The sequence below is a fragment of the Dendropsophus ebraccatus genome, chromosome 4 (genome assembly GCF_027789765.1).
Source record: "Dendropsophus ebraccatus isolate aDenEbr1 chromosome 4, aDenEbr1.pat, whole genome shotgun sequence".
In the NCBI taxonomy this organism is placed as follows: Eukaryota; Metazoa; Chordata; class Amphibia; order Anura; family Hylidae; genus Dendropsophus; species Dendropsophus ebraccatus.
Genome location: NC_091457.1, coordinates 134,661,098 through 134,687,918, shown reverse-complemented (window position 1 = coordinate 134,687,918; position 26,821 = coordinate 134,661,098). Strand labels below are relative to the sequence as shown.

At 42.0% G+C, this 26,821-nt stretch overlaps 1 protein-coding gene across 4 annotated transcripts in view; it reads left to right on the top strand.

The window, feature by feature from the left end:
• The window catches only part of VGLL4 (vestigial like family member 4), an 81,949-nt gene that overhangs the window by 25,880 nt on the left and 29,248 nt on the right, over positions 1-26,821 (top strand). Inside the window, exon 1 of one of the 4 annotated variants that reach the window (XM_069967079.1) lies at positions 20,223-20,707. The exons of the other annotated variants lie outside the window; for them this stretch is intronic. Within the exon in view, the coding sequence (XP_069823180.1) occupies positions 20,626-20,707 (82 nt within the window). The 5' untranslated portion in view covers positions 20,223-20,625. Of the gene's footprint in view, positions 1-20,222; positions 20,708-26,821 lie in introns of those variants that run through there. 4 annotated transcript variants of the gene reach the window in all.

Sequence of the window (26,821 nt, the reverse complement as noted above, 5' to 3'; positions counted from 1 at the left end):
CAGGCACGGGGACGGGAGGCTGGGGACCGCGGAGCGGGAGCAGCGGCAGCACAGCAGGTGTTGAGTCCCGGGGGGGGGGGGGGGGGGGGCGGCGTTTGGGCTTCATCATCAGGCCCCGGGGGGTGGGTGAGAAGTCCCGGCGGCCAGCCGATTAGAGCAGGAGGCCGCCACTGAGGTTCGGGGGGTGGCGGATGAGGGATATGAGGAGCGAAGGGGTAGTGAGGGGAGCTCTGTCAGGCCATCCGGAGGTCCGGACGCTTTCCTGATGTGCATCAGGAAAGCGTCCGGAGCTCGGGCGCTCCCATAGGCTTCTATGGGAGCGTCCGGACCGGGTTTCCGGATGAAAATAGGACAGGATCTAAAAAATCCTGACCTATTTTCCGGAACGGACACCCTTCCGGAAAAATCCGGAAGGGTGTCCGTGTCTAATGCAAGTCTATGGGTCCGGAAATCCGTCCGGATTTCCTGATAGGAAATCCGGGCAGATTTTCCGGACGTGTGAAGGGGGCCTTAGCCAAGTTGTCTCCTTCTACTGATATGCTGCTCTTTTCCTCCCATTGTTGACAGTTCGTTGTCTAGGTTACCGACCACCTGTCTGCTCTGAAAGCAGTGGTCTGTCTGGTATATAAATAGCTATAATGTAGATGTATAGTGTTTTGTATAATCTATCTATCTTCGCACAGTATATTCAACACTATGAAGGAGATTTATCAAACATTGTGTAAAGTGAAACTGGCTCAGTTGCCCCTAGCAACCAATCAGATTCCACCTTTCATTTTCCAAAGAATCTGTGAGGAATGAAAGGTGGAATCTGATTGGTTGCTAGGGGCAACTGAGCCAACTTCACTTTACACCATGTTTGATAAATCTCCCCCTTTATTTCTACATTATAGCAATGTTTATACCAGCCAGACAACTGCTTTTAGAGCAGAGCAGTGGTCAGTCACTTTTATATGCAGAGGGCGTAAATGTGTAGTTCAAAAATGTAGGTTATTGTACCTAATAAAATATATATTGGGAAATTTCTTAAATGCCAACCCCCGAACGTTTAGAATTCTTTTGGGAATCTCTGCCTGTGGAAGCAGATGTAGTCTCACAGCGTTTTCTCTTCTTTTTTTTGATTTTTAGCCATGGATAACTGTAATTTCATTAGGATATTTAATGTTGTCTCAGAATACAATGTGAGCTGTGTTGTCTGGATAGGATTGTAGTCTCTATGTAGTCTCTATGTAGAACTGTGTCGTCATAACCCAGGGCCTTACAACTTGTGATTTTATGAATTCTTAGCCTACTACTACTTTGGTTAAAGGGAAACTAACAGGAGGTCAGATAAATCTAACCTGCTCATAGCTCCCTGCCAGTGTCCAACAAGCAATGGATCTGGCACTGCATCACACTAAGGTACTGTAGTATGAACCGATCCATGGTCATGATCTAATGAGCAGGCCAATTAAGAGGAGCAAGTGTGTGCCGACCTGTCAGGTCAGTGCTCGCTTGCTCCTAGTTCCCCGCTTGCTGCTGGCGCTATTATACAAGCAGATAGCGAGCGGGTAAGTGCCGAATATGGCCGATAATCTCTTTGTGCAATAGGGCCTTTATTGTGTGGTCCCTGGTAGCTTCTTCCCACCACTGATTTGATATCTCTCTCCCTGTTTGGGTATAGGATAATAAATGTCGGGTGATCAGAAGCCACCAGGGCCCGTCCTGACTGGTTTAGGCAGCATAACGTGATGACCTCCTCTTCCCTTCCATGTGTTTATGGGCCTCTAAGCAATTCAGAAACAAAACGTTAAAGGGTGAAGTTTTTTTTTTTTTTTTTTTATAATGTACTTGTTATCCCATCTATATAGTTTAGAATATTCTCTCAGGGTTTCTGATTGAGAGATGACTCTCAGCCTTTGCAGTTGTCTGATTTAAAGTGTCTCTTCCCTAGTCACAGATCTATGTATCATTCTGACATCCGTGCAGCATGTGCCCTTTAATTCCCTCAGTTGTGGTTATTCGGCTGCATTGTGTAAATGTCAGCGGCTTACATTTCGTCTCGTTCCCAGCGCTGCATTTGTATGCTGAGCACTGGCCTGTTCAGAAGTGGTGAGTGCACCCACCGGTCTTATTTACTTGGGGTGGTTCCCATCTGCTTTGACAACGGTTAACATCAATAAACTCTGCTGTAGCCCAAGGTGCTGTGTGTTTTCAATAGGCTGAGGTGCGGCGAGTAGCATGGGGACGGTCTACGGTTACATGTGCGCCTATGGCTGACCTGTAGTTTACTAGGAGTATTACAATCTATTATTACTCCACAGTCTATATCGGAGAATTGCTCAAATAGTAATTCCAGAATAAGCTGACTGAACTAGTTCTAGATTATAAAAGTCAGAAATATTGCCGAACATTAGGGGTATTAAGATTCCCTTCAGTTTCCTTGTGAATAGGATCCAAACTACACAAACCGGTACAATAGTCTGTAATGCGTTGAAGAATAGCAGGGAAGTTGCTGAATTTCTCCTCGGCAACCTAGTGGTAGATTTGGATCCATGCTGCGACCATTCCAAGAATTGTGATTTAAAGGGATTCTACTCTTAATTTGGGTGCAATAATAATACTCTGGCTATTGTAAGCCGGCTTGTCTTGAGGCCCAACTTAATGTGAAATCCTTCAGCCCGTCTTAATCTTTCATATAGACCCTTTCAGCCGGAGGCATGATCATAGGTAGTGAGGGGCAGCTGCCCAAAGACTGAGGAAGCGCTCCGATGTCACCTCATGTAGCTGTACAGTAAATGCCTGATATATTTCATTAAAGGGAATATGTCATTAGAAGATCTTACAGTTTTCATTCTCACCACTGGGGCTAAAACTGAGTTGAGAACTTCCTGTTCTCTCTTTGGTGATAAGAGGAGACTGCTGTAAAGTGTTCTTTACAGCACTGCAGGTATATGCGACTCTAGTATATAGAGGAGACAATAGCCGCTCCCTGTGGAATCACCTCTTCACAGGTCAAAGAGCATGCTCAGTGGTGATTCACGTTCATCTTAAGGGGACAGACTGTCTATTGTCATCTATGTCCATGAGTCTTGCTGTAAAGCATGTCACTAAATACTATTAACAGCTCAGGCAAAATGCAGTCCTCATAACAATGTATTAAGAGTGAAATAAAGTGAAGTCAGAAAATAGAAACAGATTAGAATTTTTTTTTTTATCTGACCCTCATTAGTAAAACAAAATGTAGGTGATGCCTACATATCCATGGGCATGCTATAAATGACCAATGGATACAGGTGTCACCTTAGGGGGCCCACAACTGGGACAAACATTGGGACACCAAGGGCCCCCTTCAGCCTGGTCGTGCCTGCTGGAGGTTGTTGGGAAGCCAAAAACATCCAGGCTGCTGTTTTACAGTTTGAGTAATTTTCTTTGACTTGAATGGGAGCTACGTAAACAGCATAGCACTGCTAGCTCCAGTGTTTCCATAACTCCCTAGCATAGTTAGCAATAGTATGCAGTTTACACAGCTATCTATGGGAGTTCTGTAAACTGCATGAGACAAAGTTGACCTGTTTTATTCTTTACGACCAACTAGGGGGCCCTCCACCTTCATGCAGGGCATCCTGGGACTTGTAGTTGGATTCCAGTTAGTTTACTAAATCAATTCCAACTTGGGCAAAAGTTTAATCATCTTTTGGCTAGCAATCCTTTTTTCATAATAGATTTCATTAAAGAGGTTGTCCAGTAAAAATCTTTTTCTTTCAAATCAACTGATATCAGAAAGTTATATAGCTTTGTAATTCACTTCTATTTAAAAAAATCTAAGAGCAGAAGAGGTTTTCTATGGAGATTCATAGCAAACCGAGACAGAGTTCCTGTCTCTGCCAGAGATGTCAGCAGAGAGCACTGTGTCAGACTGAAAATAAAACGCCACTTCCTACAGGACATACAGGAGCTAATAAGTATAGGAAGACTTGAGATTATTTTAATAGAAGTAAATTACAAATCTGTATAACTTTCTGATATCAGTTGATTTGCAAGAAAAAGATTTTCGCTGCATAACCCCCTTAAGTTTAAAAACACCTCTTCATAGGACTGGCATAGAACCGGCCTCGTGTCATGTTGTTTATATAGGGGCAGTATACATAATATGGGGCAGTTGTATTGTATTCCAGCCTTTTATTCTGCATTCTCACCTTCCCCTCATTGTGTGGCTAATCTACAGGTTAGTTGTGTCCCAGTCTGCTTTCTCTCCAGCGCATAATCTTCCTTTGTGACCCGGGTTATGCAATAGCAGAAGACTGGCTTAATAGAGGTAACACAATGCCAGGCAGGGAACCAGATACAGCAAAGTTTGCCTGAAGCTGTTTACTTGTTACATATTGGGCTTCTTGATGGTGACACATCCTCAATTACTCCTGAAGTAAGTAGGTATGAAATTCTGATTTAAAGTTGCCCTAACGTGACGGCTAAAGAGTGTGTGTGTGTGTGTGTGTGTGTGTATGTATATATGTATGTGTGTGTGTATATATAATTATATTCTACATCCAATGCAGGGGCTGTCACTGGGCCACAGCACATTGTAACACCAGTCTGCATCCTGTCGATGCAATGTTAACACAGCTTGTCACGCTGTCGTCAGCACATCTCATCCGTCAGTCTCAGCATTGCACGGACAGAATGCAACACCCAGTACCTGCATTCCTCTGCTGAAAGTCAATCTGTCACTAAGTTTTTATTTTTTATTTTTTCAATACTCAGACTTTATATTTTTTTCCGTAATTTGTACATTATTATGTGGGTGGTCAATTTACAGCAGGCCCCATGGAAATAGAGGAGCAGAAACTATTCACTTAAATGGGAGCAATTTCTAGGCATGCTCTGTGACCTGTTCAGATGATATTTTACATGGGGGGGGGGGGTTACACACTGAGCAGTAGTTTTTGTGAATGGCCTGATCCAGTGTTGTCTGCTGGTGTCACCTTTCACAATATACCTGTCTGTAGTAGTAATAATGTGGGGAGTGCCGGACGGTGATCTGTACAGATCAGGAAGTGTCAGCATAGGTTTAGTGGTCAGAATGGCTCCTCTGGTGCATTGCCAGTTTCAGTCCTTGGGGACCTGAGGTAGACAGACCAGCCAGGCTTGATGGTCAGTGCTTGAGATCTTGCTTTGAGTCAATTTATTACCTCAGGTCTGGAGTAGCAGAATATTATTGAATTGGATCACGGTGGGCATCATTTTAATCTTTGCATCGGACGACAAAAGGGCAGGGACTTAGAGAGGCGTGCCATGTTCAGGACTCCTCTGCAAATGGCAGCTTTTAGTATGAAGCACTCTCAACGCTTTATTACAAATTGCCTATTGAATTCCCTGGTTGCCACCGTGCATTTTCACTGAAATGATGTTCCATAAGCCAAACCCCAAGGGATGAGTCTTCTGCCTAATAAATGTAAGTTCTTTCTTGGTCAAGGGGTACTCCAGCAAAAGACTTTCAGAAAGTAATATAGTTTTGTAATTTACTTCTATTTAAAAATCTCCACTTTTCCAGTACTTATCAGCTGCTGTCAGCATCCTGCAGGAAGTGGTGTATTCTTTTCAGTCTGACAAAGTGCTCTCTGCTGCCACCTCTGTCCATGTCAGGAACTGTCCAGAGCAGGAAAGGTTTTCTATGGGGATTTGCTGCTGCTATTGACAGTTCCCGAAGTAAACAGAGGTGGCAGCAGAGAGCACTGTGCCAGCCTGGAAAAAAACACCAATTCCTGCAGGACATACAGCAGCTGATAAGTAGTGGAATACTTGAGATTTTTAAATGAAAGTTAATTACAAATCTGTAAATACAATAATATGTAAATAACTTTTTGAAACCAAATGATTTAAAAGTTTTTCGCTGGTGTACCCCTTTTAATCTCTAATTTCTTCTATGGGTAGCTATTAGGGATGACATTATGCAAGAGTAAGGGCCCTATTCCACCGGACGATTATCGTTCGCATAATCGTTAACAATTAACAATCTCAAACGACCGCTATTGCGAAAGACCTGAAAACGTTCACTCATTTCCATGGAACGATAATCGTTACTTATGATCGTATTTGCGATCGTTTTTTCTTCGCTATTGCGTTCGTATCTACTGCGAACGACCAAACGACGTCTTATTCAATGCGAACGAGCAACGATAAAAATAGGTCCAGGTCTTATAAAGCGATCAACGATTTCTTGTTCGGTCGTTAATCGTTAACTGCATTTCAACCTACTGATTGTCGCTTAGATTCGAACGATTTAACGATAATGTGAACTATAATCGTCCGGTGGAATAGGGCCCTAATTCTAATACAAATTTGTTTGGCTGCTGGCCACTGTTTATAGCAGTCTGTACGCTGTCAGTGTCGTCAGGTTAGGCCAGTTTATAGGTCTGCTATTGTTTTCCAGGCAACTCGTGACTATACATCCAGTCTAATATCACCCAGTTTTTTAAGGCCTTCCATGTAATCTGAACCAGCGTGAAGGTCTGAGCAGGAAGTGAGATGTTGCAGACAGGATGTTGCTTGTTCATTGTTTCAGGGCTGCTTTCCTTAATGTATCCTCCCTGCCCCCAGGCCTGAGCACTTGCCACAAGTCTGGCATGGCACTGGTTGACTAACACGATGGTCGGGCTTTACTGGAGGATTTCATTGTCAGCAGTGAGAAACAGACCGTCCATCAGCAGGATCTCTAGTGGAGTGTTAGTGCCGACACAGTCCTCCGATGGCAGGCTATGAGCGGACACCCTCCTATCTGTCACTTGTTAAATTAGCCATGGTGACAGCTGAAATCCCAGGTTTGTTCCAAGCCAACATATAGTAGTGTTTATCTACAGCCATAGCACATTGCCATGGTTTGTCTACCTTGATATACTCCTTGTATTTTATGTCCTTGATAGGCCGCAGGGGCCAGTATCAGGCTCTTGAACTTTCCCCTTAGAGCAGTTTTCTATTTTTTCACACAGAATTAAGAAGTTACAGAAGTTCAGCGCACTGCAATGTGGAGATCGCAGAGGTCTCAGAGCAGACCCCCACAATCCCTTTAAGGGGAATGTATCACCTTAATTTTCTTTTACTAGTTAGAGCCAGATACTAAAAGATGTTCTTTTACTCTAATCCATTTCTTTTTTAGGATTGTAATTTTTTATTTTTTTTGGCTGTTATGGCGGCTGCCGTCTTGCCTGAGCTGTTTTTAACAGCATTTAGAGACATGCTTTACAGCAAGACTCATGGGCATAGATGACAATAGACAGAACTTGTCCCCTTGAGATGAATATGATCGATCACTGACCTTTTGAAGAGGTCATCGACATAGAGCTTCTAATGTCTACAGGGTCCCTTTAAACTTGGCGATTGGTCAGCCTCGAGGGGCGCGAGCTGCATGTATGATCCTTGTATCATTTATGTAGCCTAGGAAACTGACAGCAAGGATATGTGTATATACAGTATATGTGTATATATCTGTGCTGTCAGTTTAAAGATCACAAGCAGCAGTGTGTACTTACATCCGCACTACTTGCAATCTGGCATGTCTCCTCCAGTCCGTCTGGATCTTCAGGCCCCGCCTCCACTGGCTGTAAATAATTCTGGAGGAGGCGGGACCTAAAGATTCAGCAGGCGGACAGACTGGAGGAGACGTTCTGGATCACAAGCAGTGTGGATGTAAGTATACATTGCTGCTTGTGATCTTTAAACCTATAGACATATCCCAGGTAATGGTTCCCATAGGCAATAGGAGCACGGTAGACCAGGAACCCCAGGTCGTTCACCAGCTGCCTAATCGTGTAATGAAGAAAGTCCACACCTTCATATAACTACTTGCATTTATTTCACATTTTTTAAAATGATACAAGGCAGATACGTTTTGGGACGCACTCCCTTAGTTGTAAGCCTTAGTCAGTCCCAAAAACGCAGCTGTTTTAGTACAGTAGCGGAAAGTTTTTAACTGATCGAAGCTCCCAGCATCGTAATGAATCATGACTCCAGTCCATAACGCATCATCTGTGCATGGACCATAATCACGGAACACGGGGAGAAGCCTGTATAGTGTCTTGTGTAAAAACAACCTTCATAGCCGGCCATCCTTGTGCAGAGAACATATTTGAGAGCGGCCATGTTTGACAGTTTAGTAAGTTATCTGTGAAATTTAAGGTGGATTGAAAACAATTTGTTGGTGTTTGGTTTCACGTCGCACCGAGAGGATCACAACACACAATGGACTGGAATGTCTGTAATGTTTTGGTGACAGGAACTACATTGGGACATTGCAGGTATAGCAGAGTCTCACGTTACTACATTCCTCCCACTACACCTCTATTATATTGCTGAGAATTGGCCAAAATTGCTATTTACAATAAGCAGCCGGTGAAGTGACAGACGCCTGTCAAGGGGTGGAATATATTAGACAATGAGGGAACAATCTGTCCTTAAGGAGTTGGATGAAGGAAAATGGACAAAGTAAGGATCTGACTAGGGGCTAGTTGTGCTGTGTAGATGGCTTGCTCTGAACATCACATTATTGTTATCAATGATCAATATATGCATTTTTTTTTTCAAGATATACAGCCCCTAGTGGCCATAGTGTGGTAATTATGCATAGGTAATTTATTTTTTCTATGTTATGTTGCCTCTAGTGGTAACATTGTGGAATTGATGCCGATGTCATGGTTTAACATTACATTTGTTTCTTGATAGCAGCATAGTAATTTTTTTTTTTTCGTAACTACAAACTATCACCTTCCTATTTTTTTTTTTTTTTTTTTTTTTTTTAAGAATCCGCAAAGAATACACATTGTGTATGCACTATGGATTGTTTTTTTGGTTTTTTTTTTGCAGATTGCGGACATATACGCTCCCAAAAAAATGACTGAATGTGGGATTGAGGCCTAAGCAGTCACATATCTGTAAAGGTGTGGCCGTGGAAAATTAACTTTACAAACTAGTAGATTAGTCAATGGTCACATGTTGACAAATGGACGCCGACAAAGAGACGCTCTTCTGTTTATATTCATAACCGTGGACTTTGATAGAAAAAACGTTCAGTTCCGTTCAGTCTAAGTTTTTTAACAGGAAAAAATGAATGCATGCCACTTTTCTCATTCAAAGAATGGAAAGCAAGTGCAATAGATACAAACCAATCCAAATAAGAACCCCTTTAAATCTATGGGGATTATTTCCGTTTCCAGGTGAATCGGAGAAATGGAAACCAGTTGGAGAAGCCGACACAGGTTTGAACCCAGCATATAGAAACATTGAAAGACCATCTCGGAGGACTGGCCTAAAGGCAGGGCCTGTATTCAGATTTAGGTCTGGCTCACATGTAGTATTTTGCTTGGTATATTTAGCCAAAACCTGGACAAAAAGGAGGACAATAATGGTGAGTTTACACAGACAGATTTTTGAAGCCAAAGCCAGGAATGGATTTGAAAAAAAAGGAGAAATCTCAGTCTTTCCTTTATGACCTGTTCCCTGTTTATAGTCTGTTCCTGGCTTTGGCTTCAAAAATCTGCCAGATAAATCTGTTTGTGTAAACGCACCATAATGAATATCTTTTTATCTTGTGTTCTGACCAGAATACTACATGTGACCCCGGCCTTGGATGTAGACAGCTGAGGAATGCTGACTATGGCCCAGTCACCGGAGAGCGTCTTCAGAACCCTCTTGTGCCAGTTTTACAGCTGAGACTTTTCTATAAATCTTCTCTTATGTCTTATGTTATACATCCAAGCAGAAGAATGCAGTTGTGGTAGGTGCGGCAGCTGTAAACCTGTTCATCAGCGCTAATCTAATAATTGCCTGCCATCTGAAGAGACGGCCTGCCGGGGCTTGTCTGACACGGAGAGAATTACCCACACCCCCACCCCACCTTTCTAGGGCCATGTCAGGAGGCTCTTCATAATTCTGTGATCTTCTTGTCGTCTTTGGTATTCCTGAGAAACGCTGAATAACACGTGTATAACCTGACTGGTGCAAAGCATCAGATGGGGAACAGTACAGGAACTATGAAAACTCTGTCCGGCTGGGGCCACACTACGTTCTTGCGGTCTGTTTTTTTTTTTTTTTTCGTCCGTTTTTGGAAAAACTGATGCGTTTTTTAGCATAAACAAAGAGCACACAATTCCGTCCGTTTTTCCATCCATTTTCACAAAGAATTGTATTACATTTACCACATTGTTGCAAGCAATTTTTTTTTTGTTTCACATATCTTGCAGTCCCCGCTGTCGTATAATCTTATTGTGCCTATTATTTATTTTAAAGGGGTACTCCAGAGAAGAAATGTTTTCATACCAACTGGTGCCAGAACGTTGTACAGATTTGTAAATTACTTGTGCTAAAAAAAACAAACAAAAAAAAACACTCAAGCCTTCCAGAATTTTTCAGTTTCTGTTCACCCTGCAGGAAGTGATGTATTCTTTCCAGTCTGACACAGTGCTCTCTGCTGCCACCTCTGTCTATGACAGGAACTGTCCAGAGCAGCAGCAAATCCCCATAGAAATCCTCTCCTGCTCTGGACAGTTCCTGACATGGACAGAAGTGGCAGCAGAGAGCACCACCATACACCACTTCCTGCAGGATATACAGCAGCTGATAAGTACTGGAAGCGTTGAGGTTTTTTTTTTTTTCATATATACAAGTAATCTGCAAATCTATATAACTTACTGACACCAGCTGCTTTCTGCTGAAGAAACAAAAAACTGTGTGAGCTTTTCTGTCTCCCCCTCCCTTCCAAGATGGTTCATATAGAGAAAAGCTCACAGGTTTTTTTTTTTTTTTGTGTCTTCAGCAGAAAGCGAAAGCTCGGAACTGGGGAAAGGAGACTAAATAGATAATACAAGTATGGAATGAATTGTTAGTCTCACCATGGGCAGTAACATATGAAAAGTTATGTTTGAGCAGAATACCCCTTTAGGGTGCCTTCACACGTACCGACTCGCAGCTTATTTTCCACAGAAAATCCGCATGGTACAAATAAACGCACATAATACGCTGCTGCGGAAATAGTTTGCCATTGAGTTACATAGTAATCATTATCGCAGCGGATTTTATTGCAATAAACTCGCAGCGTGAAATCTTCTGCAATACGGTACATGTGAAGGCACCCTTAAACATGGTCCTATACACTGCATAGTCCAGATATAGCTGTATCCACTTCTGTCTGAGAGCAGGACTCTGGTTTGCAGTCTGTGGTTGTACACTATAGCATTCTTTCACTGACCTCCGATATCTCTTAATAGGTGACACATAAAACATATTAGAGAGGTGTATACTTCATAAGCTTTAGGTACGTAAAACTGGAAAACCCTTTTGGGGGGCGTTTTCGGTGGCATTCCCTTTGGAACAGGGTTTATACTGCAAGTAACATAAATTGCTCATATGAAACATGCAACGCTGAACGTTTCTGCATTGCTAAATGTGATGAATAGATTGCAGTACTTGTATCTATTTAACAGGTTACCGTTGAGTCCTCTTTACAGCAGGACAGAAAGTGAATCCTGCTACGTTTTAGTGTGTTGTAGTTCTAGGCCGCAGGATACTCATGCATAGGCCTCCTATTACATCCAGCTAAAGCTTCGGCTGTCCAGCCATGATGGGAATTGTAGTTTTTGTGACCGCTGGAGGGCCAAGGTTCCCCATCCCTGGCCTATACATATTACTATTACCCAGAGACCCTGCAGTGTAGACTCTCATATCCTGTTTGGACTTTACATCCACTTTTTTATGCTTCTAATATGTGTTCGGCTTTCTTGTATATAAGAATCCTTCTCATTTAACGTCCTCTTATATTACTAGGCAGTTCCCGGGGCCATGATAATAACGTCTTGTAAATCTAGTAATAATTGACCATGAATATGATTTACAGAAGATTTATCCAGCACTTACGGACTTTGAGTCATGCATCTGGAAGGTGACTTTCTCTTCTTGAGCGATAAACTCTCCTCCGTCTGTCTGAATATAAATATTTGCATTCGATTTCTCTTCAGTTTATTGCAGGTTACAAGACAGCCTGCTGGAGGTATTTCAGGAATGCTTGCAGTACTAATGGTGTCCTCTAGGTGGGGCTATAGACACATGGCTGCAGCACTCTCTTCACTTTTACAAGGCGTTCTCTTTTCATTCTTGCCATAAATTGTAATTCCCCATTGTGACATTTATGTCAGTTGTAATATTGTCGCTGGTTTCCGGGATCTTTCCTGATTTTCTGATCATTGCGATATGTTCCTTATGTCTACACGCTTATTTACATATCCATACTGTTTTAGTTTAGCATGGACTTTCCATGTGGTTTAATAACTTATTATTATTTATTATTATTATTTATTATTATTTATTATTATTATTATTTATTATTATTTATTATTATTTATTATTATTAATTATTATTATATTATGTTATTGTTATTATTTCCCTTTTGGTGATTCCTCTGAATTATTTATTAAATTGACTTAAGTGAGAGCCACCTGGGAAAGTTTATGCCCCAAGTCCAATGAAAGCGGCTGCAAGGTGCCATAGGTTATGACTCTCACAAGTAGTGCTGGTTATTCAGTCACTTCTAATAGGACAAGGGCTGTACAACAAGGAAGGTCATCTCTCGCACTGACCTTGTCCCCACTGGGGCTCACAATGTAAATAGGTGCAGAACATTGGTCTTTAATTTTAAGCTCTGTTCCCACTATTACATTAAAGGGGTATTCCCATCTTGACTGATATAGTTATACTGCTAGGAATCATCAAGTTAAAGGATAAGTCCAGTAAAATTTTTGTATTAAAGTATTGTATTGCCCTCAAAAGTTATACAAATTACCAATATACACTTATCACGGGAAATACCCATAAAGTGCTTTTTTTCCCTGCACTTACTACTGCATCAAGGCTTCACTTCCTGGATATAATGGTGATGTCACGACCCGACTCCCAGAGCTGTGCGGGCTGTGGCTGCCGGAGAGGATGATGGCAGAGGGATGCTCAGTGTCCCTCCAGTGCCCTGTGTCCCTCAGTGTCCCCCTGCCATCATCCTGTCCAGCAGCCACAGCCCACACAGCTCTGGGAGTCGTGACATCACCATTTTATCCAGGAAGTGAAGCCTTGATGCAGTAGTAAGTGCAGGAAAAAAAAAACACTTTATAAGCATTTCCCGTAATAAGTGTATATTGCTGATTTGTATAATGTTTGGCCACAAAACAATACTTTAATAAAAAATTTCGCTGGGCTTCTCCTTTTAACTATTTTTTGCTAATAAATTCATTTGGCCAACTTGTCTCCTCCTCCTGATATGCTCCTCTTTCCCTCCCATTGGTGACAGCTTGTCTAGGTTACCGACCACCAATCTGCTCTAAAAGCAGTGGTCTGGCTGTGTATGTGTGTGTGTGTGTGTGTATGTATATATGTGTGTGTGTATGTATGTATGTATGTATGTATGTATGTATATATATATATATATGTATATATATGTATATATGTATATATGTATATATGTATATATATATATATATATATATATATATATATATATATATATATATATATATATATATATATATATAAATATATAATAATGTGTGTGTAAACAAGGGAATAGTAACATATCAGGAGGAGAAGAAGTTTTAATTATACTGTATTTGAAATGGGAATACCCCTTTAATTACAGAAACCATGACCCTGTGGTGAATCTGTTTTCCAACAGATCCAAACTGATGCTTGTGGACCCTATTGACTTAAATAGGGCTCTCAGTATATTTAGTGGTAAAAATATTGCTGCCGATTTGTATTTTTTTTTTTAATAAAATACTACAAATGCATAAAATGGACCTGTGGCCCATATAAAATAAGAAAAGAATAAAAAAAAAGTGTTTTTTAATGTAGTTTTTGGTTCACATTACCTCATCGTCGTATTTAGACTTAAAGGTGTTGTTGATTTCTTCCAGAAACAGCACCACTCCTCTCCTCAATTTGTACGTAGTTTTGCAGCTCAGCGGGAATGGAGCCACGTTGTAATACCACACACAACCTGAGGACAAGAGAGGTGCTGCTTCCATGTTTTTATATTCTTGGATAACCCCTTCGAAGCATTCACAGCTTTTTAAAATATTGTAGCGTAAAATCCCTATCTCTTGGGGAGGGGCATAGCTACAAAATAAAAATAATCGGCCTTTGGGGGAAAAAATTTTATAAGATTTATGACACTGTCAAAAAGCAAAACTGTCATTGTTGCCCTTAGTAGCCAATCACAGCTTTAATTTTTCATAAGCACAATAAGAAATTAGCTGAGCTGTGATTAGTTGCTATGGACAACAAAGAGGTTTTCTTTTAGACAGTTACAAAAACATGTACTTCGTTTATTTAAAGGGGTTATCCAGGCTTGGAAAAACATGGCCACTTTCTTACAGAAGCAGCACCACTCTTGTCTTCATTTTTGGGTGAGGTTTTTGCAACCCTTAACTGAAGACACAAGAGGTGCTGCTTATGGAAGAAAGCAGCCATGTTTTCTCAACACTGGACACTTTAACTGACACATTGGTTAGATAGTAGGATGTAACTAAAGCTTGCCAAATATTCATACACTGGCTGTTTTCCACTATACTTTCTTGTCGTCATTAATAGTTTTTGTTTCCCTCAAAATCACTTGATTCCTAATATTTCCCTTAAAGGAATCTGTAAGATCTCTGAAATGTCTCCACTTTTTGTTTGTAAACATGATGTATCTATCTTCTTTGAGCTTTCACTTGTGTGAAGAATTTATCTTCCCCTTCTGCTTGGTATTTTTAATGTACACTTGATAGAATTCCACTCTAGACCTCCAGGGGGCGCTCACTGCCTAGGAGTGAATGTCTTGGTGCCATGACAGAAAATTCTTGCTATACCTGATACTGTATATAGGAGTTTCTGTATGTTTTTCTTGTGAACGTCAGAGCGGTAGTGGAAAGCAATATGTTATGCCGGGGAGGACAGGGCTGTTATGACAGGTGTTACACATTACCCAACCTGTTATTAGTTCTTTAAATAGCCGACCCCATGAGGCTGGATTAATGCTATTTCCAAATCTTGTAGAAATTAGTCTTTATGATAGAATAAGTTACTGCAAGACTAGTGTGCTGGGACGTTGGGAACACTTGGCAAAGTACGCAGCTTTTGGGAAGCCACGTATTTAACATTTATTTCATACCACAATGATTATTATTTTTTTAAATATGTGATTAGTTAAGGAAAAACACTATGGGGGAGATTTATCAAACATGGTGTAAAGTGAAACTGGCTCAGTTGCCTCCAGCAACCAATCAGATTCCACCTTTCATTTTCCAAAGAGTCTGTGAGGAATGAGAAGTGGAATCTGATTGGTTGCTAGGGGCAACTGAGCCAGTTTCACATTACACTATATTTGATTAATCTCCCCCTGTGTCTTTCCTTTATCTTTTTATTTCCTGTCTATATCCCTGATATATTGGTCCCCAAATCAACCGATCACCCTAAAGAAGTAATAAGATAAGTACTTGTGACATTCCTTACATTTAGGGCTCCATACTGCATAGGCAATCTATGTACCGCTATGGAGAGAACCCATCATATAGCCCCTCTGAAGTACGGGGCATACCTTCATTTTATCAATCGTACCTTACTAGAGATCAGCGAAATTTAAAGGGGTTGTCCGGCGAAAATCTTTTTCTTTCAAATCAACTCGTTTCAGAAGACTATATACTGTAGATTTGTCATTTACTTCTATATAAATATCTCAAGTCTTCCAGTACTTATCAGCTGCTGTATGTCCTGCAGTTTTTGTACGGGAAAATAATCAAGTACACTTACAGTATCTATCCTTGTGCTGTAGCACCGTTCCTGGGTCTAGCTGACATCCTCCGGTGTCCTGCAATGTCACATACCCAGCCGAGTGATTGCCCTCTCAGCCAATCACTCAACCGGGATGTGACGTTGCTGCTGAAAGAACCGGTACCCGGATTCCAGCCTGAAACTACATCCAGCGGCTCTCACCGGAGCAGCGCTATGGAGGAAAAGGGGTGACTTAGTTTACACTTAGTTTTATTTTATTTTTATTTTTTTAGAATTTTGTGGGACTTCTCTGGTGGTGGGACTAGTGATTGCCATTTACACCATCAACAAGCTTTCCATGTATGCTGGTACCTTGTACTGGGGGTTAGGTAATGTGCGGCATACTTGTGGGCATATCTCCATACTTTATGGGCATGTCTGCGTACACCAGTTCATTCCCACCACTGTGATTGCTGATCTAGATCTTCCCCGTGATGACTCAACTACATCTGTATAAACATCTGCAATCTGTCAGTGAGGTCGCCGTATAACAAACCACATCCTGGTGTGTGAGCAGACACAATAAAAATCCCCTGCACCGCTGCCCAGCCCCGGCCTCACACTTTATTACGTTGTCTTCTCTCCAGCCTTCTCTGTTCCTTACTGAGCATCCATACATACCCTGAGGTTCCTTCTACTCTACACTATACTCCTTCTTTGTTCCCTGACTCTCTATGATGCTATTTACTTTTACAGATTGCAAAATGTGATGTTTTTTCCACCAAATTTCCTTTGGTCAAAAAAACGACCAAAAACTATTTATTGGACATATTTTGAGAATTGACACCCAGGTGACGTTATAGTGAACCCGGGGGGAATAAAAAATTCTCTCCTACAAAAAGGAAGAAAACTATACACAGATTGGCTAGACTGACGCTTAAAGCAGAACTCCGTCCGAAGCGTAAAAATCCCAGATGTGCAGGGGGTGGGGTTATACTTACCCATCCCTGTGCTCCCACAGCAGCACCACTCACCGACCCCAGCCTGCTTCCTGCAGCTCCTGGTCCAACAACTTGGCTGTGAAATTCCTGCACCGCGTCGGTGATCGACGCGGGACACTGCTGCAGTCACTGACTGTCTGAGCTTATATTTCCTGCTTATATGTAGCGGGTCATGACGAGACAGAAACAGAAGGAAAACAGGAGACAGGAAGGATGTCAGGAAGCTGATGGTACATCTGCGTCATGGGGATGGGTAAGTATAAGTCTTTATTATGTTCCCTTCCACCCCCTTCTCACTCTGTATTTTTACGTTTCGGATGGAGTTCCCCTTTAAAGGTTAACACATGCTGACAACAGAGCTTCTGGTACAAGCTTAAAGGGTTATCTAGGCTATGTATGTAAGAAATACATAGCTGCTTTCTTTCAAAAACGGCACCATTGAGGAGTATGGGGATGAGATGTAATACCACACACAATCTGAGGACAGGTGTGGCACTGTTGTAGAAGAAAGCAGCCATATTTGTTGTACTCCTAGATAACCCTTGTAACTATTCCCAGCCTAGAAACAACTTGGTGCTATTACAGGATTGATAAGTACTGCTGCTGTGTGATAGTAATACGCCAGTCGTGTCTCATCCCACTATTGCAGAAAGTCTGATACTGTCAGGTGGTTGTGTTGCCAATAGTAAAGTCCCCACCAGGCATCTCTAGGCTTGGTGCAAAGTTTATTATTTTTTACAGGGTGGGGGTCCGATCACTTTGGAGTGTTTTTCCTGCTGTCTGCATGGTGTATAAGCAGGATTTAGGAGCTGTTCAGCCTCTAATGTGACAGGTGGAGTTAAAATAACAGATCCTCATATGGAGCTTTCTTTTCCCTGGTTTTCCGTTATTTTCCTAAATATCAGAGGTAGGATGGAAAAGTTGCACTGGCTGCCATGGATAAGTGTTCACCAAGGGTTCCTTGATCCAGTCCTCCTGAGCCAGTGCTGGTAATGGACAGGAGCCTTATGGGAAGGCTTTGTCCTGATAAGAACACAAGGGTCTGATTTAACATTTTACTTGTATGACCATTTGCTGCCAACTAAGATAAGTGGCACCTATTGAAGCAACATGTCCATTTGCCTGAGCTGTTTATGGTGAAGTCAGGGAAGGGTCACTGTTATCTGTGGTGTGTGCTCAGCCACAGGCCTGTGCTACTCAACTACTTTAGCAGTCACCTCCTATCTCCTTGCGTAGCCATCACTTCTGACTATCTACTAGTGTGTTGTATATGAGTCTATAGGGTGTGCGTACAGAAACGCGTAGTGGCCTGTAGGTTGCATCCTAGGGCACACAGGCTTTGTGCACTGACCTTGGCCTGAGTGCCCCCAACTCTCAGTATTTGCCACTCCTGTCCGGCTGCACCTCCACTATGACTCCCTTCCAATGTTTTGTGTATGCTTGTAGCTCTCCTAAAGTTTAATAGTTTTACAAATACATTTATTTAGCAAACTTGACTCCTTCTCCTGATATGCTGTTCCTTCCCTTTTATTGTCTTAATAGCTTGTCGTCTAGGTTACCGACCACCACTCTGCTGTAAAAGCAGTGGACTTGCTGGTGTTTATGTATAGCTATAATGTAGATGTACAGGAACTGTGTGTGTGTGTGTTTGTAAATATGTATACTATAGCAATAAAGACACCAGTAAGACCACTGCTTTTAGAGCAGAGTGGTGGTCGATCACGTAGAGAACAAGCTCACAACAATGGAAGGAAAAGAGCATCATATCTGGAGAAAGTTTTGCTAAATGAATCTTAATGCAAGATATTCAACTTGATGAGTCCTACAGGCTTTGGGCCCTATTCCACAGGACGATTATCGTTTGCATAATCGTTAACAATTAACGTTCTCAAATTGCGAAAGACCTGAAAACGTTCACTCATTTCCATGGAAGGATAATCGTTACTTATGATCGTAATTGCGATCGTTTTTTTCTTCGCTATTTATTCGCTATTGCGTTCGTATCTATTGCGACCGAACTATGTCTTATTCAATGCGAACGATGTGCGAACGTTTTGCGAACGAGCAACGATAAAAATAGGTCCAGGTCTTAAGGCCCTATTCCACGGAAGGATTATCGTCCGTATTCGGCCGATATCGGCCGCTGCGGACGATAATCGTCCCGTGGAATAGAGTGCAACGATCAGCCAACATCGTTCATGTTGAAAAACAAGCGACTGATATAGCAGCGATCTGCTGCTGTCGCTCCGTTGAATAGGAGCATCGGCAGCAGACGCTGCTATATCATATGGGCTGCCCGAACGATCAGCGATCACCCGGGCAGCTCCCCGCCGCCCCCTCCCGCACTCACCCGCTCGCTGCAGCCGCGTTGAATAGCGGCGGCAGCGAGCGGGGAACGAGGAGCAAACGAGCGCTGAGAGCGCTCGTTTGCTCCTCTTAACGACCCGTGTAATAGGCCCTTTATAATGCGATCAACGATTTCTCGTTCGGTCGTTAATCGTTAACTGCATTTCAACCGAATAATTATCGTTTAGATTCGAACGATTTAACGATAATCTGAACGATAATCGTCCGGTGGAATAGGGCCCTTAAGTTAAATCTAAAACTCTGGGGCAAGTGGGGACATTATAAATCTTTACTTACCCATCCCTGTACCTTTATAGCGCAGCCTCAACAGCACTGACAGTCGCCGGTCTCCTGTTTCTTCCTGCTTCCACATTGTCACATCCCTGTGGGAATACCCCCTCAGCCAGTCAGTGACTACAGCGGTGCCCCTATTGCTGACTGACTAAAAGGACATTTCTGAGCTGTGACTTAGCAGGAGCTACAGGAGACCAGGGGTCCAAAAGTGGTGACACTGGGACGGGTAAGTATAGATTCTGTTTTTTTTTGTATTTTATTTTGTTGTATTTTATTTTGTGCCCCCCCCCCCCCCCCCCCCCCCACTGGAGTACCCCTTTAAGGGTATGTTCACACAGGTCTAAAATGTTGCACATTTTGAGATCCCTATTTAAGTTAATTGTGAAAATAACTGACAGATCTGCAACATTTTAGTCCCCTAAGGGAATATTAACACGTTACATAAAGTTTTGCGAATGGATGGGGGGGGGGGGGGGGGGGGGAAGGGGGTAGATTTCTATAATCACCCATGCAAACAAATGACACAAATGTAGCCATTTCTGCAGCAAATCTGCTGTGTGTGCTATGAATCCAGTGCGTTTTGTCAGGCTAGTTGCAGTAATCCCTTTTACACTTGTATATACCTGCGTCTGGCCTGGGGGAGGGGGCTGGGGCTCTGCTTTGTGTCACTTTCTGCTCTGACACACTCTCCTCTTACAAACACTCTGAGCATTTGGAGGGGGCCGATCTTCTGCTGAAAATATCCCTGACATGTGAGCTGCTCCAGGGAATCACTGAGCATGCTCCCTCCTCCCAGGCTGTTGGAGAGAGGAAGCTGACTTACATTGGAGTCATACCAGGCATAGGCTGCGTGTCAGAGCAGTGAACTTGCAGCGGGGCTGTGAGAACTGACTGGCTTTGTCTTCAACACTTTTTTTTTTTTTCTTCTCTTTTTTTTTTCTTACCCAACCTGCAGAAAGTGACCAGGGTCTGCTTTAGCCAGAGACCCCCCATAGCATTGCCAGGGCAGAGCAGTCACCTCTTCTTCTGAGCGGATTTCCCCTTGATTTTTCATGTACTTTTCTCGGCTTTTGTTGTTGGAGGCTGGGCCTTTCCGTCTTGTGAAATCTTAGGGAGAGCTGGGATCTGCTCCGAAGCTGTCCGCCGCCTCTCCGTCTGTATATTATTATTTTTTTGTGGGTGAAGCGAGAAAGCTGGTCTTTCCTGCTAACCCAATAATAAATGCTGTTTATGAAGATGGATCTGTTGAACTACCAGTATCTGGACAAGATGAACAACAATATTGGCATTCTGTGCTATGAAGGTAAAACCCTAACCCTAACCTTTAGTTCCAGTGCTGGAAAGAAGAGGCCAAACCGCTCCTTCACCTAGTTTTATACCTTTTACCTTCTTTTACTCCTTTCGTCAGCACATGAGCGGTTTGTTTGCCTTGTAATGGGGAAAGTTTGCAGCCTGGAGTTTACTTGCCATGGCTTTGTTTATATTTTATACTTTTGTAGTTTGTAGTGGTTTGTTTAGCCTATTTTACTTCTGTAGATTTTTTTTATTACTATTATAAAAAATATATATTTTTTAAATCATTTATTCATATTTAGATCAGCACGGATGTTTTCCCTTCTGTAGTGTTAACACTTTCTACGATGCTCTTAGCATTTTATTTTATTTTACTTTTAGCATTTTGTTGCATGGAATGCTTCCGTCCTACTGGTATTCACCCTGCAATGAGCCCATATACATTCTATGCGTGTGTGCAAAGCTTTTATCCCCCCCTGTAACAGGAGAGGTCATAGATCACAACACTGAACACAATCTCCCCTTTGTCTGCATTCCTACTTCCTGTCCAGATCTGCCATTGAAGGATGTGTCCCACACACAAGTCCCTTGTGGAAAGTAGTACATTATGCCAGACAGCATTCTTTTTTTTTTTTTCTTCTTTTTTTGTGAATCTGCAGAATTTCTCCCCCTTTTTCTTTTTTTTTTAATCTTTTTTTTAATCTTTCTTTCCCTTTCTTCTTTTAGATCACATTTACTTTGTACACTTGTGTGTTTTATGTTATTTTTAAGGTTGCAATAAGTTAGAATTGTTTACCCGGAATAAATAATATCTATCGGATCATAACTTTGCTCAAAAAGTTGTAAATTCCAAGCATTTTTAAACATTTTTATATAAAACTATACAAAAGTAAATTTTTGAGAGCCGTTTTAATAGGCACCAGATCCTGATGGGATATGAAAGAGGATTAAATTTAAATATGAGTAAAAAAAATAATAATTTTTTTTCTTCAATGTTCTACTTTTTCTGGTTAAGAAAATATCAAAAGGTATAAGCAAATGTATGAGTGATCTTTTTTCTTTATTATTTATTTGTGCTTCTAAGTAACTTAAGTGCCCTGAGGTGTAGGCCAAAAGCAATAACTTTTGGCTCAAGGTTTAATTTGAGTACAGTAGAGTTTTTCCATAGTGCCGGGTTGTACAAACAGAAGTTTTTGCAGTACGTGCAGCTTTGGAGCTGGGAAATGGCCTGGTACTGAGGGGGATACAAGACAGGCATCAGTGAGTTTGGCAGTCAGCTCCTCATGCTGTGACCATATGCAAACAGAGCTTGGATTTCTACACACTCGCACCGTATAGTCTTTCTGTGCTCTGAACTTTTTCTCACAGTGAACAAAGGAGCCATAATAGAGGGGATACAATGCAGGCTAGCGGCCGGTGGGCTGTTACACAGAGAGCTCCCTTTATGGATGGATGCTGTGGCATTTTTATTACATTCGCTTCCATTTTATGTTGTTCTTATCACTTAATTTTTGGAATTTCTTTGTATTTGTGTGATTTATTGCGTGACTATATCACAAAGTGCTCTCATAACCCATTTATTGCCATAGCAATTGACTGCTAGCTGAGGTATACAGACTGTAATGCAAACTATTTCAGCATAAAAGAACTTGTAAAGTGTATGAATCCTTTCCAGGACCTATCCGTACACTGGAAAAGTTAGACGACGTGTGGTAATAAAAGTGAGAATTTTTTTTTTCCCGCCTTTCTGGAATGTTCTTCGTTCTCTGCGCCGTTTCTTCACATTCCACAAATGTAAACAATGCAGCTGGGAGAAATTCTGCAAACCTTGTGCATTCCTTGCACTCCCTGCTAACAGGAAGCAGATCTCCCCATGTGCCCCACTGACCGAGGAGGGGGGGGTGGATAGGTTGGACACTGTAGAACTTTTAGAAAGGTCATGTGTTGAACTGTAAAAGTGTCCTCTTACAGGCTCTCTACTGTAAAACCACTTAAATCCAGCATTCGCTTAGAGCATGACACTGCTGTATTCTTGTAAGGCAAATATATATATATATATATAGATATAGATCTCTTTCTGTGTGTGTGTGTCCATCAGTGAATTCACTATGGGTTAAGCAAGCACAGTTTCCCCCCCCCCCCCCCCCCCCCTATTTTAGGTTGTTTTTATATTGCTTGGCATAGGGACAGAACCGGAAAAAAAAAATCTGTGTGGAGCCAGCAAGAAATACTTTTTAAGATTTCAGCTCTGAAGCCAGCAAAATTGTGAATGGAGCTCTGGCCACTCCTTCCGAGAGCAATATATTTAGAACCAGATCCTGTGCTGAGAGATTCAGGAAAGCCTGCAGGGAGCCATAATGTGTTTGTGTGAAGTGAACCATATGCTGTGCCCATAGAGCTCTGTTCACACCTATGGCTTTTTTTTCTCTTTTTCTCTTTTTCTCTTTTTTTTAAAAAATCTGACATGTTTTATGTACTGCATATGCAGACATGTGCTTCAGATGTATGCCTTTGTCACTGTGTCTGTGGCATACTTTTCATAAGCTGACAAAACTGGATATGTTAAATGTTGATACCCAAAAATGTGTGTGTATGTATGTATATATGTGTGTATATATATATAATATTATAATTTCCACTATGTAGAAAAGCATGGTCGATCATTTTTTCTCATACCAAAAGGACCCTTTTGGAACATAACATTCAGGGTGCATAAAGCCCATGGACACTTCAGAGTATATAATAGCACATACTCTTGGTGTATACCTGATATTTGAAAAGGAAGTGTAAACTGAGCCTCCATATGCAAATGTTGCTGAAAAAAATTCTTATGTAAGGTCTAGGACGTCAAACTGTTCATTTGAAGGGGGTTTATTCAAGATTGGAAAAAAAAAATAGCTCTTCCCTCCAACAGCAACACCCCTGTCCTCAGGTTGTGTGTGGTATTACAGCCCAGCTCAATTAATTTCAATGAGTTGCAGTACCACACATAGGACTGGTGTGGCAAGCAGAATCAGAGTGTTTCTTCCTTTTAAAGGGGTTATCCAGCGCTACAAAAACATGGCCACTTTCCCCCTACTGTTGTCTCCAGATTGGGTGGGGATTTGAAACTCCGTTCCATTGAAGTAAATGGAGCTTAATTGCAAACCGCACCTGAACTGGAGACAACAGTAGGGGGAAAAGTGGCCATGTTTTTGTAGCGCTGGATAACCCCTTTAAACATTGCTTCAACTCTGACCTATAGAAATGAATTGAGCTGGGTTGTAATACCACACAAAACCTGAGGACAGACATGGCAGTGTTTTTCGGAAGAAAGCCGCTATGTTTTACCTAATCTTGGATAACCCCTGTAAAGTGAATGCCAATGCTCGGAGCACTCATCAGGGAGGCGGTGCTAAACCGTAGCATGCATGCCTCCCTGCTTCTCCACCCCCTCCGTGCTTGATTTCCATCTTTTGCTGAAAGTCAATCAGTCCAGACAGGGAGGGGATGGGAAGAGAAGTGCATGCTGTGACTTGGCACCGCCTCCCTGACACTTAAGCCCTGAGCATGACACAGTTTACAAACAATATGGCAGCCCCGGATTGAAAGGTATCCATGTGCGTGACTGAACTTTTGTGGTAATTGTGCCGCCCCCACCACCCCCGTATACAAAATAATAATAAAATAAAAAAAAAAAACATAAGGAGGAAACTCTTTGCTTAGTACTTCTTCTGGGTGTATCGGAGATCAGATTCTCGATAACACCTTCCTTAACTATCATTTATCTTGTTCCTATGACATAAGGATTTGCATAGTAGCGTTAACAAAAAAAAAACAAAAAGCGGTGCCTGGTGGGGAGAGCAGGAAGAGGCAGCTCCCCGCCTGGTGTCACATGGCAGACATTTGATCTAGGAGGGGGAGGAGGGGGACGCTGCTGCACAACATCTGTAACTTGTTTTTCAAGGAAATTCAGTTTGTTGGATCTCTTCTCTCTGCTCCTCTGTGTATAGTTATTGCCAGTCGAGTTATTATCACGTTGGTAATAGAGACTTGTTGATATGGATCGCTGAGCGCTGCAGTTTTAGTTTTCCTAATTATAGATTGTGATTGCAGGAAAGTCTGGAATCCCAGAGGACGGGATTGTTGATAATCTTTATCCTCTGGCAAATGTCTTCTCTCTCCAGTGCGGCCATTACTAGACTGTTTACTTTTTTTTTTTTTTTTTTATGGAATAAGAAGGTAGAATGGTTATTTATTGCTATAGGACCAATTACTGTCTGAGATACTGGAGGGGGGTGGTGCATATACTTGCATGGACTTTAGTATTGATCGCTCTAGGGCTCAAGCACTTGGGGGTGCACAGCCTGTCTGGAAGAGTGCGGAGGCATACCTCCTCTTAGTATGGAGCTGCACCGCCATATAGACACTGATGTATGGTGTATGGAGATATTCACCCTAAAAGCAATATTTCCAAGGAAGAGCCACAGGTTTTTTTTTTTTTTTTTTTTTGTAGAGGCATGTAGAGGTCCCTTAAAGGCTTAGTCAACCCCATCATGGCTCCAGTAAGAACCTTCATAAAACTGTCTAAAAAAACTACAAGAAAGTATTAAAGCTTGCATATGCACTCAAAGAACACTTGACAGTGCTGAATTCTTATGGGTATAGAGGTATCGGGCAGTAAAGCTGTTGGGCAACACAACGTTCGTCCTACAACTATCTCATGCATGGTCACCATTAGGCTGACAATAGACATTGGATAAATGTCGGCCAAAACTTCTACTTGGACAACCGTCTAATGTTTATGGTAGTCTTCTGCCTCTCCCCAGATGGTGTTAGGGATAGGAGGATCGATTGTATTGGATTTCAGCTGCCCAATCCTCTTGGAAGAAGAAGAATCCATCAGCAGAGGAGTCAGGCAGCAGCTTGCTCCCCCTCTATTATAATTACTTGGATGCTAGGCCAATATCTAATAATTACTTCCAGCGTCTGGTTGCAGACTGAACACATGACCAAATTTTTATATGGTTTGGTTTCCCATTTTAGCTATAAATTGGACAGATAACCACTGAATCTGGCTATAAAAATAAGGCAAAGTTGAGTGAGCCCAACGTAACCTGTTGACTATCTTATGATCAGGAGTGTCTCCTGGCTTTCTCCTCCAATGGTATATGTACCTGTTGGGGATAAGAAAGGTTTAACAATGGCTTCTTCCCATCTCCCCATTGAGATAAACCTGCATGATCGGCCAAGCTGGCATGTTACTAATGGAGACTACAGACATGGCCTGTGTAACTTTATTATGTTAGTCTGTGATCTGTGTGCCGGATGGGATCCGATATGATGCCTCGCTCTCCAGTATAGTATTTGTTCATCTAAAACCTATTCAGTTCATTGATTAAATTTATCATAAGGAGAGTAGAGGCTTACAGAGCACATTCTCTTACAGAGCGCAGTTTGTATAAACATGTCTGTAAGAGAAGAGTCTGCAGGCTGGAAAATATTGAGTTCTAGAACCCAATAAGAGCACAGGCCTCTCTATAGTATCTTCAATGTCAGAAGAGATCCCATAGAGAACACATGGTGGTCTGCAGACTAAAGGCTGCTGTAATATAGTGGTTAGTTTCTGAATGGGACACAGACTAAAGACTGCTGGAAGGATACGGACATAGTAGGGGACAATGTGATCCAGTTCACTTTTTACCTATATAGAACCGGAATTTGGGATCAAGTTCTATCACGGTTCCCAAACTCCCAGCATAGCTTGACATGTCCATATAGATGGGCAGCCAAAGCTCTATGTATTGTCGCTGTAGCCTACGGGTCAGGGCAGAAGAGGACACGGCTGGGGTAAATAAGCCGAGCTCATAATTTTTATAGCGTTGTAATCAAGTGTTGAAACAATGGATTGTGTTGTAGGATCATAGAGCTGGGGTTAGGCCTTTCTGGTGACCTTTCTGTCCATTAACATTGTACACAGTCAGGAGGTTGTGCGGCGTCTTCTAAGAGAACGCGTTGTAGAAAACAATGTCTCTAGTATTCTGTGTCTTCAGCTGTGTCTGCTCTGTAGTGTGATGTCCACTCAGACAATTGGCGAGGAATGGTACTGTGTTAATAGAATAATACCCTACATAAGGTTTAGGGT